Source organism: Jaculus jaculus, chromosome 2 (assembly GCF_020740685.1).
Source record: "Jaculus jaculus isolate mJacJac1 chromosome 2, mJacJac1.mat.Y.cur, whole genome shotgun sequence".
In the NCBI taxonomy this organism is placed as follows: Eukaryota; Metazoa; Chordata; class Mammalia; order Rodentia; family Dipodidae; genus Jaculus; species Jaculus jaculus.
Genome location: NC_059103.1, coordinates 32,536,104 through 32,556,543, shown reverse-complemented (window position 1 = coordinate 32,556,543; position 20,440 = coordinate 32,536,104). Strand labels below are relative to the sequence as shown.

General features: G+C 50.6%; 2 protein-coding genes across 2 annotated transcripts; both read right to left on the bottom strand.

Moving 5' to 3' along the window:
* Nucleotides 1-127: 127 nt before the first annotated feature.
* Nucleotides 128-1,140, bottom strand: Icam4 (intercellular adhesion molecule 4 (Landsteiner-Wiener blood group)). Its single transcript, XM_004667417.2, has 3 exons — nucleotides 804-1,140; nucleotides 393-698; nucleotides 128-247 (listed from the first exon to the last, which is right to left on the bottom strand). The coding sequence occupies exons 1-3, from the start codon at nucleotides 1,138-1,140 to the stop codon at nucleotides 129-131; spliced, it is 762 nt and encodes a 253-aa protein (XP_004667474.1). The 3' UTR covers nucleotide 128.
* Nucleotides 1,141-1,430: 290 nt separating this feature from the next.
* Nucleotides 1,431-17,547, bottom strand: Icam1 (intercellular adhesion molecule 1). The gene is made up of 7 exons (XM_004667416.3): nucleotides 17,488-17,547; nucleotides 14,468-14,728; nucleotides 5,320-5,634; nucleotides 4,466-4,753; nucleotides 3,012-3,266; nucleotides 2,636-2,884; nucleotides 1,431-2,549 (listed from the first exon to the last, which is right to left on the bottom strand). The coding sequence occupies exons 1-7, from the start codon at nucleotides 17,537-17,539 to the stop codon at nucleotides 2,374-2,376; spliced, it is 1,596 nt and encodes a 531-aa protein (XP_004667473.3). The 5' UTR covers nucleotides 17,540-17,547; the 3' UTR covers nucleotides 1,431-2,373.
* Nucleotides 17,548-20,440: the final 2,893 nt, after the last annotated feature.

The window sequence follows — 20,440 nt, the reverse complement described above, 5'->3', positions numbered from 1 at the left end:
TTTTTTTTTAAAAAAAGAGAGACCACTTCCGCCAAGAGTCCTGAGGCTGTGGGACTAGAGGTTGAGGAAGAAGGCTTTATTGATCCAGGCTTCTTTCTCCTCCCTCTTGGCAGGCATGGGGCATCCATTTAGGCCTGGGACTGCATCTCCAGGCACTTGCGCACGTAGGCAACCCCAACAGCAAGAAGGATCCCCACCAGGGCTGCGATGGAGGTGGAGGCCAAGGCTTTGGCGACTGGGCTCAAAGCTGAGAGCAGGAGTGAGAATTAGAAATGCGGCACGGTGGAGGTGTGAGGCCCTCCAAGCGTGGAGCTCTCACGCCTTCCCTCCTGGACTCGCAACGTCCTCCCTCCCACATAAGTCCCCCCAGGATTAAGATCCGGATGCCTCACCCTGGACTGTCAGCATAACCGGTGCTGAGCTGCTGTGAACCACTAGGCCGTCGAGATTGAGGCGCGCGTGGCAAGTCAAGGGCTGCCAGAGGTCGTTGGGCCCAGCGCGCACAACATAAGTCAATGTCACGTTGGCCAGGTTCGGACCCGTGAAGCGCTCCAGACTTTCAAAATAAATAACCCGGCTGCCTCGCTTAAAGGTCACCACCAAGAAGCCCACGGGAAACACGTGCGTCACATAGCAGCGCAGAGTATACTTGTGGCCCACTAGGACCGGAGCTTCCATGATCACGCTGTCGGGCCTTTCTAAGGCAAGAGGGAAGAGCCCTGGGTAAGGTCCGCGGGACAGTCAACTCCCCCGTCCTCCACCCTCCTCCCCTCGCCCTGGCAGGGCCTGAACCCCTCCCTCACTGTAGGCGGTGATCGTAGCTGTGGCCTCCCGCGTCTCTCCCGCGCAGGTGACGACGCAGCGCACGTTGGAGCTCCAGGCCCGGACGTCCAGCAGCTGGTAGGATATCCACCCGGGCCCACGGAGCATCCCGCCCTGCTGCAGCTGCGTGCGCAGGCTGCTGCTCTCCGGCAGGGGGCAGCTGTGGCTGCAGTTAAGCCACACCGAGCCCCCCGGCCGCACGGCTTTCACCTCCGGGTTTATGTGCACCCAGAACGGCCCCGAGGGCGTGGGAGGGCTCCCACTAACCAGGCAGGTGGCCGCCAGCAAAAGTGACACAGGCAGAAGTACAGACCCCATGGCAAAGAACCGGCACTGAGGGGCCGGCACCCGGGAGCACGGCTGGCCCTGGAGATAAGGAGGACTCCTAGGCCCGCCCCAGAGGCCCTAAGGACGCCCAGGAGCCCTGCATAGGATACCCGACCCCTTCTAGTTTAAAGAGAGAGAGAGAGAGACCTCAGGCCCTATCTTCAACCAAATGTCAACGCATTTTTCTGAACAGGGCCAACTGGCAATCCTTTCTTTTCGTGAGGAAATGGAGGTCAGGACTGTCACTTAGAAAGGGCTCCAGGCTTCAACTCACAGAAGGCTGAGGCCATTGAAAAGCTTTATTGGCATAAAGGAAATGTTCTGGAGTTGGGAGGAGCTCCTCTAAGCCAGGCTGGCATCCCTGCCCTACCCCCACTGTTTGTGGGGGAACAGATCATCAGTTTTCTCTCCCTGCATTCTCTCAGAGCTGGAGACCCCAGTGGGGCACGCAGGGGTTGGCTGTAGTTCAATGGAACTCAAGAGTTCAGCTGCCAAGGAATGGTCACCTGTTTTTAGGCATGGTCACTGTCTCTGGTAGCGCTGACAGAAAATGTATATGGGTGGAATAATGTGCCAGTGCTGGGATGGGGGGATGAGTCACTGAGCATGTAATTATTGCTAGTCCATAGTGCCCCCCCATAAAAAACAAGTTTAACCAATGGGGAGAGAAATCCCAGACTGGCTTGATTCTTTCATCAGCCTCTGTTGTGCAGCGCAATGGCACCTGACCACCCTGAACGTGATTACATTGAGAGTTCAGTGTAGACAGGAAGCATAAGTATCTATGCAGGGTACTCAATAAATAGGTAAAAATCACAAATTAATAAATCTATCATGAAGAGTTGGGGACAGCTGGTAGATGGAAATGCCTGAGCTGGCACGGATGAGAGGAAACATGAGCATCTCTTCAGACACTATTGGGGCTGTGGGGCCTCAGCACATGTAACAGTTAGTGACTTCAGAATCTGCTTGAGAGTCCTCTAGGCTGGAGAGATGTGCCTCTCGTACTCTTCCTCTAGCCAGGTCAGACTTCAGTGTCCCTCACAGTCATGACCAAGCCTTGCTTCTTTCCTGTGGCTCAGTCCTGGGGCTGCAGGTCAGGTGTGACAACAAGTAGTCTTGTGTGTGGGTGCCACAACTCCAAACGCGTCCTGAGGCCACCATGCTGTCCTTTGTCACTTGAGGTGATGAACACAGCTAAATCTGTCCATCTACAGTAATCTCTCAGGGGGGGGTGGCTTGCGTCTTAAGCTTCAAGGGGGCCTCCTCCTGAGCCTTTTGTAGCTTATATTTCTTGATCTTCCGCTGGCGGTTGTAAGTGTAAATGGCAGCAGTCACAGTAAGTAGGATGGCCAAAGATGTTACCAGAATGAAGATGGCCAAGTTGCTCTGGTGGTGGTCTATGTGGAGGGTATAGGAGATGGTGAAGATTTAGCCCAGCTCACAGCCCTGCCTCCATCCTGCCCTACAAACTTGGGATACTCACATAGCACAGTCAGGAATACCTCCCGGGTGACATTTCCATGGGTGCTCACAGCATGACACACATAGGTACCATTCATCTCACGCTTGACAGACTTCACCACTCCTATGGGTAATGAGGTGCCATCTGTTTTTCTGCTACAGTTCAGCCTGGGGGATGGGTTGCCCCAGGCCTGGCATCTCAGAGTCTGCCTGGACCCTTCCTGCCACGTCCAATTCCCCAAGCAATCTTTCTCATTCAGTCGGGGGCCATCTGGAAAAATGCAGCAGAATGAAGGTCAGGGACAATGACACCTCTATCTGTGGACTTCCTAAGGAAGGGACTTGTTAGGTGTTGCAAAGCCTTGCAGACAGGGCTCATGGTCAGGCTGTCTACTCACAGAGGACACAGAGCTCCAGGGACTGGTTCTTGTACACCACCTGCCCAGCCACCTCCAGGGCAGCAGAACAAAAGAAACGTCGCTGGTTGTCCTCGACACTGGCATTCAGTGAAAAGTAGACCTGCGGAGATGGTGGCCCAGCTGGGGCGCCACTCAACATCACCAAGGCTCCACCATAGGCTTCACACATCACGGTCACTTGGCTCCCTTCAGAGACCTCAGGCTTGCTCAAGGTCAGGCTGGGAGGTGAGAAGCCTGGGGGCAGGGCATACAGCAAAGTCTGTCCCATGCTAGCCTCTACTGAACGCCCTGCTCCTAGTACTGGTCAGTTCCTGAAGTAAGCTAATTCCTTGAGAACCCTGCACCTAAGCCAGGCATGCATACCTTTAATCCCAGCAGAAGTAGGAGGATTACTGTGAGTTCAAGGCCACTCTGAGACTACATAGTGAATTCCAGGTCAGCGTGGGCTAGGATGAAAGCCCTACCTCGAAAAACCCAAAACACAAACAAACAAAAAAAGAAAGCCCTGCATCTGGTATCAGTTTGCTCTGGATTGACCCCTGCCCTCTTAAAATTCTGCCTCTTGAAGAAACCCTGCCCCAAGCATGACTTTAATCCCAGTATTCAAGAGACAGAGCTAAGAGGATCACTCTGGGTTCAAGGCCACCCTGAGACTATATAGTGAATTCCAGGTCAGCCCAGGCTAGAGTGAAACCCTACTTTGAAAAAACAAAGAAACCTGTCTCAGATGAACCCTGAGGTACAGGCCTTTAATCCCAGCTGCTCTGGTGGCTGAGGCAAGAGAATCTCAACAGAGTGAGTTCCTGGTCAGCCAGGGCTAGAGTGAAACCCTGCTTCAAAAAGAGAACTCCGGGCTGGGGAGATGGCTTAGCAATTAAGGCGCTTGCCTGCAAAGCCAAAGGACCCAGGATTCATTCCCCAGGACTCATGTAAACCAGATACAGAAGGTGGCACACATATCTAGAGTTCATCTGGAGGCCCTAGGGTGTCCATTCTCTCTCTCTGTCTCCATCTGCCTCTTTCCCTCGCTCTCAAATAAATAAATTAAACTTAAAAAAAGAAAAGAAAGATCACAAGTTCAGGGCCTGCCTGGACTAGAAGTGAGTTGAGAGTTCAAGGTTACCCTGGATAATTTTTTTTACTTTTCGAGGTAGGGTCTCGCTCTATCCCAGGCTGACCTGGAATTCTCTATGCAGTCTCAGATTGGCCTCGAACTATGGTTCACCTCTGCTTCCCAAGTGCTGGGATCAAAGACATATGCTACCACACCCCGCTCCACTTCTGATTTCAATCCTTTCTCTAGCACTAAGGGTGGCAGAGTAGGCCCTGACCCCTGGAAGCCCCGCCCCTTGAAAGCCCCACCCTCTGGTTCCAGTCAGTCCTGTCTGGCACCAGCTGCCTGTGGACTGGGCCCCAGCCCCACTCCATCTTACTGTAGATGGTTAAATTCCTCTGTGTCTCCAGCTTGTGGTTGGCCAGTTCCACCACACACACCAGCCACTGGGTGCCCTCCTGCTCCTTGGTCACCTCCACCAAGGCCTTGGCTGATGCAAAGTCCTCAATGTTTGTAGTTAGGGAGTGCAGCCTCTGCTCCCCCAGCTCCAAGTGGACCTTGGCTTCAAAGGCTGGAAACAGGCCATCCAGGGAGCAGAGTACAGGTTGCACTGTGCCCACCTCCAGAATATCAGGGGTGACAATCTGCGGGGAGGTTGCAGGCAGGACTGGGGAGAGACAGTGGGTGTGAACAGAGGACTCCATGGCCACCCAAAAGCCCCCTTCTGGGGAATTTTTATTCTTCTACCAGGCACATTCATTCTGGGTCACCTTTGGCCTAAGACACAAGGACCTCCCTACTAAGCCACAGGAGACCAGAATCTTCCCAGGTCTTGCAGCCACAGACATCCCATCCCATGGCCAATAACGTTTTTTCAAGGTTCTAGGGCCTGAAGAGATTGATCACTGGTTAAGGTGCTTGTCTACAAAGCCTAAGGACTCTAGTGAGATTCCCCAGTACCCATGTAAAGCCAGATACACAAGGTGGCACATGTGTCTGGAGTTCATTTGCAGTGGCTGGAAGCCCTAGAGTGCCCATTCTCTCTTTCTCTGTCTGTCTCTCTCTTTCAAATAAATAAAATCTTTAAAATAAAAAAAGAGAGAGAGAGAAGGTTGTACAATCAAGGTCACCACTTTCTCAGTCCCCACACCCACCTCCACAGCCAGAGCCTTCTCCTTCCCACGGCCCTGCCCCACCACCTCCCTCTCAAACCTATCTTCTCTAGTGTCTCACCGAAGGTACTGAGTTGCTGGGGAACCGAGGTGTTGTGGAGCAGGGCCAGTCCTTGTGGCCGAAGATCCAGCTCCACTCGGCATGAGAAGTTAGCAAGGTGGTCATCTCTGCTCACCAGCACTGTGGTCGTGACCTCCGTGTGGTCCTCAGGGTGCCCTCCCACCAGCTGGCGGCTCAGCTCCACTTCCCCACGGAGCAGCACCACAGAGAGCTGAGACCTGGGTGCCCCACCCAACACCTTGCAGCTCAGGGTGAGGTTTGACCCTACTGGCTGCCACTGGGGCAACATAGCCATTTCCAGTGACTCTGGAAGCCCTGTGGGAACAAGAAGCATCCTGTAAGCTGTAAGGAAAGCTGCAGACAGACCACACCTGTCTGGAAAACCCCATACCTTCCCAGTCTCCCCGAAACACACTCCACCAGCTAAGCAGCCAGGAATGTTAAGTTTCTGGGAAAGCTAATAATGAGGCCCTGAGTGTTTGCAAAAGGAACGGTAAAAATTCCAAAATTCCGCCCACCAGGCGTAGTGGCCGACGCCTTTAATTCCAGCACTCAGGAGGCAGAGGTGGGAGGATTGCCATGAGTTCGAAGCCACCCTGAGACTCCATAGTGAATTCCAGGTCAGCCTGGGCTACAGTGAGATCCTACCTCGAAAGACCAAAAAAAAAAAAAAAAAAAAAAACCACAAAATTCCTGTTGGCGACACCTGTCAGGAACACCCAGGATGCAGGCAACAAATGTAAGCAGTCCTCCACTAGATACTGACTTCAGGACGGGAGGGTCCGCATATCGAATGGGGTGCTGCTCATTTGATAACGTGCTGGCCATGCTGCATACCTGTCATCCCGGTCTCCCACCCAGGAGGATCAGAAGTTTAAGGTCATCCTTGGCTAACTATTTCCAGGCCAGCATTCATGTAGCAAGATGTTGATTCAAAAAAAAAAAAAAAAAAAAGGGAAGGGCTGGAAAGATGGCTTAGCTATGAAGGACTCAGGTTCAATTTCCCAGTACCCACATAAGCCAGAAGGGCAAAGTGGTGGTGTTCTTTTGCAGTGGCTAGAGGCCCTGGTAAACCCATTTTCACTCACTATCAAATTAAATAAATAAATAAAACAGCTGGACGTGGTGGCGCATGCCTTCAATCTCAGCACATTGGGAGGCAGAGGTAGGAGGATCGCTGTGAATTTGAGGCCACCCTGAGACTCCATAGTGAATTCCAGGTCAGCCTGGGCTAGAGTGAGACCCTACTTCAAAAAACAAAAAAGAAAGAAAGAAACAGACCCAGAGAGAGAGCACAAGCACAAAGACAAAGCTGGGCTTGGTTGCACAAGCCTTTAGTCCCAGGAGGATCACCTGAGTTAGAGGACAGTTTGGACTAGTCAGCCTGGGCTGCCGTGAGACCTTACCTCAAAGAAAACAAAAAGAACTAGCCCCAGCATGTAGGTCTAACCACATACCATGAACTCCAACTGCAGTAACTTGAGGCTTGCTTGCAAAATCTGGTGTCCTGGATTTGATCCCTCCATACCCACAAAAAGCCAGATGCACACAGTGGCACATGTGTCTAGAACTCATTTGCAGTGGCCCTAGTATACCCATTCTCTCCCTTCCTCCCTCCCTCCTTTCTCTAACATAAATAAAGGTTTTTAAAACTGGGTTCAGTGAGAGACCCTGTGTCAAGCAATAAAACAGAAGAGAAATAGAGGACACTGGACACCCTGCTTTGGCCTCTGCACACACGTGTGTACAATGCATGCATGCACACACACACACACAAACATGGGGGAGGGTTGTGATTTTTTTTGTTGTTGGTTTTTCAAGGTAAGGTCTAGCCCAGGCTGACCTGGAATCCACTATGTAGTCTCAGGGTAGACTTGAACTCATGGCAATCCTACTTCTGCCTTCCAAATGCTGGAATTAAAGGCGTGTGCCACCACACTGGGCTTTGGTTTTACTTCTTGACCTGAACTTCAGTCCCTCAACAAATCCTAGTCACTCCATTCTTCAAATATTTGTCAGCCCCTCCCTTTTGGATTCTACTCTTGCCAACAACATGGGCCAGCCTGGCCAAGGCCCACAGCCAGCTGCTTTCTGCTTGCCCCAAAGAAATTCCAGGATCCCTGGCTTGCTCACAAATCTTGCATGGAGCCCTGTCACAGACAAAGAGGAAAAGGTCCCACCAGCTCCTGGCTCAGCCAGATACTTCCCCTCTGTCCAAGCTGTTCCCTGCACTAAGAATGCCCGCCCTGTCCCCCCCCCCCGATCCCCTTCTTGAATATTTGTTTATGCTTTTGGTTTTGTTTTGAGACAAGGTCTCACAACTGAGGCTGGATTCAAACTCAACAGTCCTGCCTTAGTGTCTTGAGTACAAGGAATCCCAGTATTCACCACCAGGACTGGCTTCAGAATGCCTACCTTACCCAACTTCTACACATCCATCAAAGCCCAGCGGTCACTTTTTTTTTGTTGTTCGAAGTAGGGTCTCACTCTAGCCCAGGCTGACCTGGAATCCACTCTGTAGTCTCAGGGTGGCCTCAAACTCATGGCGATCCTCCTGCCTCTGCCTCCCGAGTGCTGGGATTAAAGCCGTGCACAACCACACCCTACTCCCCCCACCCCCAGTGGTCACTTGTTTGAGAAATAACATGACTAATATTTCTATTTTCATCCTCACACCAGGAATGAGAAAGGACAGCTAAACTCTCTTAAGTCATTCCTATTTTACCCTCTTGTGTGGAGGCCCATAGTCTGCCCTTTTTTGTTCACTTTTTGTGTGTTTTGGGGTTTCTGTTTGGTTTTGCTTCACTTTTCTAAAATATTTTGTTTATTTGAGAGAGAAGAGAGAATGACCATGCCAGGGCCTCCCACAGCTGCAGTCTAACTCCAGATGCATGTACCACTTTGTGCATTTGGCTTTACATGGGTACTGGAGGATTGAAACCAGTCAGGCTTTGCTTGTTTGTCCCTTTAACCCGAGCCATCATTCCTGCCCCATTCCCCCCTCAACCCCCGCCTTGGTTATTTGAGGTAAGGTCTCTCATTCTCTAGCCTAGGCTGACCTAGAATTGGCTATGTATTCTCAGGGTGGCCTTGAACTCACAGTAATCCTCCTACCTCTGCCTCCCAAGTGCTGGGATTAAAGATGTGTGCCATCATGCCCAGCTGTTTTTGTTTTTATTCATTCTTTTTTTTTCTAGGCAGGGCACTCAAGAAGCTGAGGTAGGAGGATTGCTGTGAGTTTGAGGCTGCCCTGAGACAACATACTGAGTTACAGGTCAGCCTGGGCTAGGGTGAGACCCTACCTGGAAAAACAAAAGCAAAATTATAGATTGACAATACAACACAGCCATGATTCTAACCTGGAGCATTGATTCTCCAGTATCATGCAGAAATGTGGAAAACCCATGTGTGGTGGCGCACGCCTTTAATCCCAGCAGAAATATATATGGAAAACCTTTTAAGATTCTCGGGGGGGGAGGGGTTGGAGAGATGGTTGCCTGCAAAGCTAAAGGTTCAATTCCCAGGACCAACGTAAGCTAGATGCACAAGGGGGCGCATGCATCTGGAGCTCATTTCAGTGGCTGGAGGCCCTGGCATGCCCATTCTCTTTCTCCTTCTGTCTGCCTCTTTCTATCTCTCTCAAATAAATAAAAGTTTAAAGAAAGATTACCTGGGGTTTTCAGAGCCCCCAGATATGCTTGGGGACTTCCCTACTTGGAGGGCAAAACCACCATCTACACTAATCAGTAGCCAAGCTGAGATTTACCCAGAGGCTTCTTCCCTCCAGGCACCTAGAATGTGGGACAGCTTTTAGACCATACTGCATCATCTCCAGCCCACAAGAGCTGTGATGGAAAGTGACCCAATGGTCACCCAGCCACTAGGACACCAATTCCAAAGCCAAGATGAACCTCAGGGCTTATCTAGAATCCACAGTGAGGGCTGGGGGCATGGCTCAGGGATACAGCTCCTGCCTAGAATCCATAGTGAGCGCTGTGGGCGTGGCTCAGAGGTAGAGCTCCTGCCTAGAATCCACAGTGAGGGCTGGGAGCATGGCTCAGAGGTAGAGCTCCTGTCTAGAATCCACAGTGAGGGCTGGGGGCGTGGCTCAGGGGTAGAGCTCCTGTCTAGAATCCACAGTGAGGGCTGGGGGCGTGGCTCAGGGGTAGAGCTCCTGTCTAGAATGCACAGTGAGGGCTGGGGGCGTGGCTCAGGGGTAGAGCTGTCTAGAACCACAGTGAGGGCTGGGGGCGTGGCTCAGGGGCAGAGCTCCTGCCTAGAATCCACAGTGAGGGCTGGGGGTGTGGCTCAGGGGTAGAGCTCCTGTCTAGAATCCACAGTGAGGGCTGGGGGCGTGGCTCAGGCGTAGAGCTCTTGCCTAGAATCCAGTGAGGGCTGGGGGCATGGCTCAGGGGTAGAGCTCCTGTCTAGAATGCACAGTGAGGGCTGGGGGCATGGCTCAGGGGTAGAGCTCCTGTCTGGAATACACAGGATGGGTTGAGGGCAATAACTGGTAGAAATGCCTAGAATCTGTCCTGAAAAGCTAGCCACTTGGCTAGTTCTCTTTGTGGTATTTCTGACTTTATTTTTTTCTTGTTTTTTTTTAAGGTAGGGTCTCACTGTAGCCCAGGCTGACTTGGAATTAGCCTCAGGCTGGTCTCTAACTCACAGAGTGCTCCTACCTCAGCCTCTTTTTTGAGCTGGAATTAAAGATGTGAATTACAGCTGGCTTTTCTATTTTTGTTTGACTCTTTTATTTCAATTATATTTATCGTGCCCAATAGCTTGTTCTTCTAGTTCAAAATATGCAATATTTTTTTTTTCTTCTTTCTTTGTGGTACTAAGAGTTGAATTCAAGACATGCTTGGCAAGTGCTCTAACAGTGAGCGACAACTCCAGATTACATTGCCTTGTTTTTTTGGAGATAGGGTCTCTCTATCTTGTTGAGCCTGGCCTCAAGCTCCTGGGCTCAAGAGATTTGGCACCTCTGCCTTCCAAGTAGTTGAGATCTACCGGGCTGTTTCCTTCAGACCTCCTTTGGGTCTTGCCCCACTGCTCCCTAATGAAGATGGCTGGCCTCCAGTCCTCAGCGCTCCTCCTCTGTTGTTTACTGCTCACACACTTTGGAGCTCACTGCCTCTCAGCAGCAAGAACTTCCTCATTCTTTTATATAGTTGCCCACCTCCACTGCCCAAACCAAAGCTTATCTCCCTGACCCTCCGCTTTCAAGTGGTTTGTAAACGTCTGCCCTTCAAATACAGCTGCAGTGTGAAACAGGGGTGTGTGGCTCTGGGGCGTGTGCAAGGCCCTGGGTGGCTCCAGCTCCAGCACTGCAGCAAAACAGAACAAAACAGTAACTAACAACAGACCCCTCAGCAGTTCCACTGCAGGAGAGATCCAAGCAGGACCAATTTCCAGGACTGGGATTTATGAATCATGGGACTCATGAATACCATATAAAGAAATGAGCCAAGTGTGGTGGCGCAAGCCTTTAATCCCAGCACTCAGGAGGCAGAAGTAGGAGGATCACCATGAGTTCAAGGCCACCTTGAGACTACAGAGTGAATTCCAGGTCAGCCTGGGCTAGAGTGAGACCCTACCTTGAAAAACAAAACAACAACAACAACAAAATAATAATAAAAGAAAGGCCTCGAGAGATGGCTTACTGGTTAAGCACTTGCCTGAGAAGCCTAAGGACCAAAGCTATAAAAAACTGATATCCAGGGGGCTGGAGGGATTGCTCAGTGGTTAAGGTGTTTGCCTGCAAAGCCAAAGGACCCAGGTTCGATTCCCCAGGACCCATGTTAGCCAGATGCAAAAGGGGGCGCATGCACCTGGGAGTTCGTTTGCAGTGGCTGGAGGCTCTGGAGCGCCCATCCTCTCTCTCTCTCCCCTTTCTCTTGCCAAATAAATAAATAAATAAATAAATAAATAAATAAATAAAATATTTAAAAAGAAAGAACTGATATCTGATCTCTTTCAGGACCGTTTATTCTCCTCACAGCACTGCCACACAGCTGTTATTAATTCTTGTGATTGTTGCCAACATATGGAAAATGTCCTCTCAGAACTAGGACTGGCTTTTCTTTCTATCTTTTTCTTTTTTTTTTTTTCAAGGTAGAATCTGATCTTAAACTCACTATGTAATCTCAGGATTGCCTTGAACTCACAGCAATCCTCCTACCTCTGCCTCCCCAGTACTGGGACTAAAGGGATGTGCCACCATGCCTGGATTCCCTACATCTTTTTTTTCTTTTTGTTTTTTTGAGGTAGGGCCTCGCTCTAGCTCAGGCTGACCTGGAAATCACTCTATAGTCTCAGGGTGGCCTCGAACTCACAACGATTCTCCTACCTCTGCCTCCCGAGTGCTGGGATTAAAGGCGTGCGCCACCACACCCGGCTCCTATGTCTTTCTTAAAGCAGAAGACCAGTGCCTTGTGTCTAAAGATGAGGCACTGGAAGGGGACATGGCTCAGCAGAAGAGTGCCTGCCCTAGAATCCCCAGTGAGGGTGGCAGGTGTAGCTCAGAGGGAGGGCGTTTGCCTTGTACAAGAAGCCCTGGGTTCCATCCCTATCACTGACAAATTATTAAAAAAAAAAAAAATGGAGCCAGGACTCTTTTTCTCTCTGTCTCTCAAATAAATGAATAAATAAAATAATTTTTTTTTCGGTTTTTCAAAGTAGGGTCTCACTCTAGTCTAGGTGGACCTGGAATTCACTATGGAGTCTCACAGTGGCCTCAAAAGGGCTGCGATTAAAGGCATGTGGCACCATGCCCAGCTAAAATAAATTTTTTTAAAGTTAGCCAGACATGGCGCCTTTAATCACAGCACTTGGGAGGCAGAGGCAAAAGGATCGCCGTAAGTTCGAGGCCATCCTGAGACTACATAGTGAATTCCTGGTCCACCTGAGCTAGAGTGAGACCCTACCTCAAAATAACAAAAACAAACACACAAAAAAAGTAACAATAGCTGGCACAGTGTAGCATACCTTTAATCCCAGCACTTGGGAAGTAGTGGCAGGAGGATCATTGTGAGTTTGAGGTCAGCCTGAGACTACATAGTGAATTCCAGGTTAGAGTGGGTTACAGTGAGACCCTACCTTGAAAAACAAAAAGTAACAATAGGAACTATAGGGACTGGAGAGATGGCTCAACTGTTGACCCTTGCTTGAAAAGTCTTGGCAAAGTCTGAGTTCTATTCTCCAGTACCCATCTGCAGTGACAGGAGACCCTGGCATGACTACTATCTACCTCTTTCTGTCTCTCAAATAAATTAATTGAATATGTTTTTGTTTTGGTTTTTCGAGGTAGGGTTTCACACTAGCCCAGGCTGACCCGGAATTCACTATAGTCTCAGGGTAGCCTCGAACTCACGGTGATCCTCCTACCTCTGCCTCCCGAGTGCTGGGATTAAAGGCATGTGCCACCACACCTGGCTGAATATGTTTTGTTTTTTTTAAAAAGTAATAAATGGGCTGGAAGGATGGCTTAGTGGTTAAGGTGCTTGCCAGCAAAGCCTAAGATCGCAGGCTCAATTCCCCAGTACACACGTAAAGCCTGATGAACAAGGTGGCACATGTGTCTGAAGTTCACTTGCAATGGCTAGAGGCCCAGGCACACCCATATTCTCCCTCTCTCTGCCTTTCTCTCTCACCCACACTCTCAAATAAACAATAAAGCCGGGCGTGGTGGCGCACGCCTTTAATCCCAGCACTCGGGAGGCAGAGGTAGGAGGATCGCCGAGAGTTCGAGGCCACCCTGAGACTACATAGTGAATTCCAGGTCAGCCTGAGCCAGAGTGAGACCCTGCCTCGAAAAACCAAAAAATAAAAAAAAAATTTTTTAAATGAAAAAAAAAATGTAACAATAAAAAATAAACCAGGGTCTGAAAAGATGGCTCAGTAGATACAGGCACTTGCCTGCAAAATCTGATGGCCAAGTGCCATTCCCCAGTACCCACATAAAGCCAGGTGTACAAAGTCGCCCATGCATGTGGAATTCATCTGCAGTGGCAGGAGGCTCTAATGAGAACCCATTCTCTGCATTCTCTCTGTCTCTCTCTCTCACTCACTCTCTCAAATGTTTAAAAAAAAAAAAAGCCAGGTGTGGTGCATATGCCTTTAATTAATCTCATCACTCAGATGGCTAAGGTAGGAAAATCACTGTGAACTCAAGACCAGGCTGGGCTAAACAGTGAGTTCCAGGTCAGCCTAAGCTAGAATGAGACATTGCCTTAAAAAATAAAAAAATTAACCAGGCATGGTGGTGCACGCCTTTAATCCCAGTACTCGGGAGGCAGAGGTAGGAGGATTGCTGTGAGTTTGATGCCACCCTGAGACTCCATAGTGAATTCCAGGTCAGCCTGGGCTAGAGTGAGACCCTACCTCAAAAAACCAAAAACAAATAAATAAATATTTAAAAATCCTGCCAGGCGTGGTGGCACAAACCTTTACTCCCAGCACTCAAGAGGCAGAGGTAGGATGATTTTTGTGAGTTCAAGGCCATCCTGAGACTACACAGTGAATTCCAGGTCAGTCTAGGTTACAGCAAGATCCTACCTTGAAAAACCAAAGTAAATAAATAAATAAAAGTAAATAATAATAAAATAAAATAAGGGCCAGATGCATCTGGAGTTTGTTTGCAGTGGCTGGAGGCCCTGGAAGACCCATTCTTTCTCTATCTCTCAAATACATAAAAATAAAATATTTAAAAATAAATAAATAAAATTTCCAGGCATGGTGGCACACACCTTTAATCCCAGCATTGAAGAGGCAGAGGTAGGAGGATCACTATTAGTTCAAGGCCAGCCTGAGGATACAGTGAATTCCAGGTCAGCCTGGGCTAGGGTGAGACCCTACCTCAAAAAAATAAAAAATAAAAAATAAAATTAAAAAGGAGCTACACAGGCATCTGTAGTTTGTCTGTTTCCAGTGGCAAAAAGCCTGGCACACACACATATGCATAAATAAGTAAATTAATTACTTGAGTAAAGTTGTTTTTTAAATAAAGCGTAAGGAGACAGGATTCTCCCATGTTCTGAGTCCTGTTGCACTCCTTCATGGCAAAAGCTCAAAGGCACCTCCAAATGACAATGGGACTTTCAAGTCCTACCGCCATCTCCCCAGACAACCCCCCAGACCGACTCACAGTACACAGTGATCGTGGTGGAAGCTGTGACCTGTCTGTGGTCACAGTTTGCGAAGCATATTGGAGTATCATCTTTTTGTAAATTGCTCAGCTCAAAGAGTTTCCAGTTCTCCCCACTGTCCAGCTCCTTTTTGGTGAAGGGAGTCTCCAGGCCCAAGGTGTGGCTCCGGGAGCAGGTGGCCGAACAGTTCACCTGTACGGAGCTGCCGCGGGGCAGGAAGGCTTCTGTAGGGATTGCGGATATCTGGGCGTCTCCAAGCCCTGTAACAAGGGGGAGGAGGAGACAGGTATGCCAAGGCTTATCCATATCATTAGGTTAGGGTTTAGGACATGGCCTTGGACCCGACAAAACTCTGCTGTCACTGCATGAAATAAATTTATTAATGAGAAAACAAGATAATTAATAATGGATGCTAAAGGGCCAGGGATATGCTCAGTGGGTAGAGTACTTGCACAAAGCCCTGGGTTCCATCCCCAGCACTGCACCAACTGGGTGTGATGGTCCATGCCTGTTGTCCCAGTCCTCAGAATGTGAAGGCAGGACCATCAGAAATTCAAGGTCACCCCTGGCTACACAGTAAGTCCAAGGCCAGCATGGGTTACATGAAACTGTCAAAAAACAAAACATTAATCTGGGCCGAGGGAACGGCTCAGTGGGTAAGAGCACCTGCAAGCACGAGGACTGGGTCATTCCCCAGCACCTATGTGAAAATGTGTGGGTGGTGCACACATTTGTGCACCCAGTGCTGAGAGGCTCAGGGTCACTCTGGCTGGGAAACAGTGAGCTTCAGGGCAGTGAGAGACTCCACCTCAAGGAAAAGAAGGTGGGAGAGTGACACAGGCCGCTTGCTGTTCCTCTCTGGCCTCTAAGCATGTGCATGGAGGTCACGTGACGCACTGCACACAAACACACAAACGAACACTGAAGAGGCTGTACACGTGACTCAGCAGGTGAAGCACACGCAAGAAGCACTGGCCTGAAAAATGGGTTTCATTCTCCAGCACCCATGTAAGAGCCAGGTGTGGCCATATGTGCCTGTAGAACCTGTCCTTTGTCCTTCACAGGATGGAAACAGCAAACAGGCTCAGGGGTCAGCCAGTCTGACTGAAAATAGCAGCTCCAGGTTCAGCGAGAAGTTTCATCTCAAGGAAACACCAAAAAGTAATAGAAGAGGATACCCGATAGTCTCTGGCCACAGCTGTGTACACAGAGGGCACATGCATCTGCACGCACACACATACAAACATACCTGTACACACCACACACACATATACACACTACATAACACACATGTCAAAGAATTAACAACAGATGTTTTGACAAAAACAAAACAGGGTTCTCGGCAGTCAGTGCCTTAGTGACAGACGTGAGGAAAGGACGACAAAAGGCTGGCCCTGAAGAGAAAAGGGGGCAAATTTTAAGCAGAAGGAACAAGTGTGGAGGTCCTGTGGCAGGCTGGCTGGAACGCAAAGAACACGGGCAAAGAGTGAAGGAAATGAAATTAACTGAAGAACCCATGAGCACACGCCTTTAATCCCAGCACTCGGAGTAGGAGGTTCACCATGAGTTTGAGGACAGCAAGGGACTACAGAGTGAATTCTAGTTCAGCCTGGGCTACAGTGAGACCCTATCTTGAAAAAAACAAAAATAAAAATCATCTGTGTATCTGAGCCTCTCTCTTCCCAAAACTTCAGACCTCAGATGAGCTGTTTGGGCCCGGAAACTCTCCACAGTGATTCTGGAATTATTCCCATTTCAAGGAGGACACTGGGCAACAGTGAGACCAAGAAGGAAGTGGTTACTGAGCTAAAACCATGGTTTCTGGGAGTTCAGGATCGATGAGAGTTGGTGAGAAAGGTCTCAATCTGCACACTGCTGTCTCCTTCCCCAGCCAGGCTGTAGTCTGGGGAGGGCAGTTCAGGGGAGTCCTGGCTTGTCCCCCAGCTCCGCCTTTGGTCTCTGAGTAAGCTGGCCCTGGAATTCCCCTTGCATAAGGAGTCTGGACTTCCCCATAGGCAAGGAGAAGGAGGAACAGAATGTCAGTGGGAAGTGATGCCTGGAGTTAGGTTAGCTGAGGTCCGGTCCCATGACATAGGACACACACTGGGGGGCCCTGCAAGGCTAGAGAGGCTACAGTTACCACCTTCCTCTAGTGGTGACATTTTTACAGGGATGGTGGCACACTCCTTTAATCTTAGCACTGGAGAGGCTGAGCAAGGAGGATTGTAACCTCCACGCAAGTCTGGGCTACACAGTAAAAACCTATTCAGAGAGGAAAGGAGGGAAGAGGGGAGAGGGGAGAGAAGAAAGGCAAGAGAAAAAGGGCTGGGGGTGGTGGTACATGCCTTTAATCCCAGCACTTGAGAAGTTGACATAGGAGGATCGCTGTGAGTTCAAGGCCAGCCTGAGACTATATAGTGAATTCCAGGTCAGTCTGGGCTAAAGCAAGATTCTACCTCAAAAAAACAAAATGAGAGAAAGAGAAAGAGAAAGGAAGGAAGGGAGGGAGGGAGGAGGGAGAGAGGGAGGGAAGAAGTCAGGCAGGTGGAAAACACTTTTAATTCCAGACAGCGCTTGGGAGTTTGAAGTGGCTGGACTGCTTTGAGTTCCAGGCCAGCCTGGGCTAGAGTGAGACAACGCCACAAGAAAAGAGCCGGGCGTGGTGGCGCACGCCTTTAATCCCAGCAGAGGTAGGAGGATCACCATGAGTTCGAGGCCACCCTTGAGATTAGAGTGAATTCTAGGTAAACCTGAGCTAGAGTGAGACCCTACCTCGAAAAACCAAAAAGAAAGAGGGGGGGGAGGGAGGGAGGGGTTGGGAGAGAAGGTGAGAGAGAAGAAAGAAAACGTCACACTGGGTCTTGCCCACTCATTCAAGTAATGCAACATCAGGATTCGAACTCACCACTCTTGAGTTTTCAATCGGCGGCTCGACGGCCTCTAGTCTAAGGACGAATAACGGGCTATTCGGCTAGGAGCAGGTCCTTTCCCGCACCCGGGGACCCCGCCTGGGACTCACCTGGGAGCAGAGCGGCGAGCAGCGCGAGGAGCAGAGGCGGCGCGCGGGCCATGGCGAGGCCGGAGCAGGACGCGGGCGGAGCGCGGCGGGCGACGGGCGGCTCAGCACCACTGGGCGCCGAGCGCGCGCGCGGGTCCTTTATGAAGCCGGCCTCGGGGGGCCGAGGGGCGGCGCTGCTTTCCCGGAAACCTCGCGCCTTCCCCTCCGGAACGAGGGCTCGGCATTTCCGGCCTCAGAGCGTGACCGGGCCGGCGGAGTGGTCCTGGCGGCCCCGGAATTTCCCAAGCGAAGGCACGGAGCAGGGAGCGGGGGGCGGGGGGCGGGGGGTGCCCGCCGGAGGCGACCCCGGGGGGGACAGGCCGAGCTCCAGGCCGCGGCCGCGATGCACACTTCTTGACGGCCCCTGCGGCCAGCTCGCAGCGGGGTAAACTGAGTCTCGGTGTTGCTCCAGCATCTCTGCTGACGCCGAGCGACGATGCGTGGAGTCCTCACGTCCGGGGTGGGCGTCCCCGGCCCCCGACCGTGGGTGCATGCACCCCACCCCGCTTCCTCTTTTCGCCTTGACCACCCGGGGCGTCTTCGCAGCGCCCGGAAAATGGAAGGAAGTCCCGTGGGCGTCCTCTCGTGTGATGCCCTTCCGCTGCGGCTTGCCAGACTCTGCAGGGAAACTGAGGCAGAGGAGAGGGGCTCTCAAGCCCCAGTGTCCTGTGCTTGGTCCCCAAGCTGAGCCCCAGACGCGCGGGACCCGCCACGCCTTCCTGTTTTGGGGACGCCGGTGCAGTTGCCATGGAGACCCGCGAGGGGCCAGCAGGTCGCTCTGCAGGAAGGGAAGGGAGCGGTCGGCGAGATGCGCGCCCTTCCTCCCGAGCCCCGGCCCCCCGCGCATTCTAAGGAGTTTCCACGGGGATCTTTTCTTCTCTTGGGGAAACTGCCAGGACAGGGTCACCGGTGACCTCAGGGAGGTCGCTGCGCCGCCGAGGGTCGGGGAAAATCCCCGGCCGCCTCGCTCTCAGTCGCGCTGTCCTCGGCGCGCAGCGCCCGCCCCAGGCGCGTGGGCAGCGGGCGCCCCCTGGCGGCGCGAGTCCCGTTTGCAGCCCGGGGAGTCCAGGTCTTTCCGCGAGGCTGCGTTTAGGCGCCGGGCGGAACAGACCGTCCCAGCGTGGAGGGCTCATCTGGAAAGGGGCCATACGGACAAAAACAAGCCGGCGCTCGCCTTTAACCACAGCACCAGGGAGGCAGAGCTAACAGGATCACTGTGAGTTCGAGGCCAGCCTTGAGACTACCTAGTGAATTCCAGGTCAGTCTGAGCTAGAGAGACCCTACCTGGAAAAACCAAAAAAAGCAGCCAGATGTGGTGGCGCATGCCTTTTATCCTGGCAGAGGTAGGAGGATTGCCATGAGTTCCAGGGGATAGTGAAATCCAGGTCAGCCTGAGCTACCTACCTACCTTCAAAAACAAAAACAAACAAACAGGGCTAGAGAGATGGCTTAGCGGTTGGTTAAGCGCTTGCCTGTGAAGCCTAAGGTTCGAGGCTCGATTCCCCAAGATCCACGTAAGCCAGATGCACAAGGGGGAGCACACATCTGGAGTTCGTTTGCAGTGGCTGGAGGCCCTGGCGCGCCCATTCTCTCTCTCTCTCAAATAAATAAAATATATATATTTTTAAAAAGTAAAAAACAAAACAAAACAAAAAAATGGCTTAGCAGTTAAGGCACTTACCAGCAAATCCTAATGACCTGGGTTCGATTCCCCCGTCCCTACATAAAAGCAGATGCACAATGTGGTGCATGCATCTGGAGTTTGTTTGCAGTGGCTGGAGGACCTGGCGCACCCATTCTATCTGTCTCTTCTGTCTCCACTTACAATAAATAAATTTTAAAAATCCCAGCTGGAATTCAGCCTGTGTTTGAGGGTCTTTGGGGCTCAGGAATTGGACACCTGCTTCATGGTCTCAGCAGTGCCTGAGCAGCAGCAGTCCTTTCTATAACACCCTCTACATCTCCATAGGTCTCAACCAGGGCTCAGTCCATTTCTGGTCTCAACCTCTTTCTCCTTCTCTAGACCACAACATGGACATAGTTGTGAAGGGAGATGTGCTGCAGAGCCCTGGGAGGCCAGTGTGGGAGGAACAAGCGGGTCTGGCAGGTACTGGTGGGAATCGTCCTTAACGGAAGGAAGAACTCGGACGTTCTGAGGTTTCTTCCTGGTAAGGCACTTCCTCGAGTGGGGTATGCATAGACAAACATTAAATATGCATGTGTGTGAGTATTCTAATTTTTATCCTATCAAGATCCTGATTTCACAGATATCATTGCTACAGATGGGACCAGCCAACCAAGTATGGTAATGTACAGTTGATTTATAAAAAAAAAAAAATACTAAATAAATGCAGATGGTGCTCAGAGAAGGCAAAAATAACTCCAGTGAGAGCCAAAACCCTGCCTTTTAGGAGCCATGTTGTGGCAGGTGGAGATTTAAATTTCAGTTAAAGCTCCGTTGATTACCAGATAGGCAACCTCGACACACTCACTTAACCTCTGTGGCCCTCACTTTGTCATTTGTGCAACGGGGCCACGCCTGTCCACCAGGACTGCCACGCCTCATTGAGATCAAGCTGAAAGGCAATGGAAACCCTCAGCAGAGGCAAGTTTTAATATGTTCTAAAAATACGCCCATTTCAAAGCTTTGTTCGCCATGTCATTTTCTCATTCCTTGGGGGTTTGTAACTCACAACTGGAACGCAGCTGTTCTCATCAGCTTTTTGGCCATTGTGATAAGCATTGATTATCAGGATCAACATTAGTAAATTTACCCAAGCCCTGGTGCATAGGGAAAATGCAGTGGGCTCTCACGCATCTCTTGCTTTACAAGAACGATTTGCCGTGTCTAAGAACCATTTCTAGAATTAATTTGCCTACAGCAAACAATTTATATTAATGAAAACACATTGAG

Excerpts from the sequence above, each read along its gene's own strand:
- Icam4 (XM_004667417.2), bottom strand. The coding sequence starts at position 1,140 with ATGGGGTCTGTACTTCTGCCTGTGTCACTTTTGCTGGCGGCCACCTGC. Across the intron at positions 699-803 it reads AGCTACGATCACCGCCTACA|AAAGGCCCGACAGCGTGATC; the intron begins GTGAGGGAGGGG and ends CTCTTGCCTTAG. Across the intron at positions 248-392 it reads GGTTATGCTGACAGTCCAGG|CTTTGAGCCCAGTCGCCAAA; the intron begins GTGAGGCATCCG and ends TCCTGCTCTCAG.
- Icam1 (XM_004667416.3), bottom strand. The coding sequence starts at position 17,539 with ATGGCCCGCGCGCCGCCTCTGCTCCTCGCGCTGCTCGCCGCTCTGCTC. Across the intron at positions 4,754-5,319 it reads CCAGCAACTCAGTACCTTCG|TCCTGCCTGCAACCTCCCCG; the intron begins GTGAGACACTAG and ends GTCTCTCCCCAG. Across the intron at positions 2,885-3,011 it reads CCTGGAGCTCTGTGTCCTCT|ATGGCCCCCGACTGAATGAG; the intron begins GTGAGTAGACAG and ends GCATTTTTCCAG.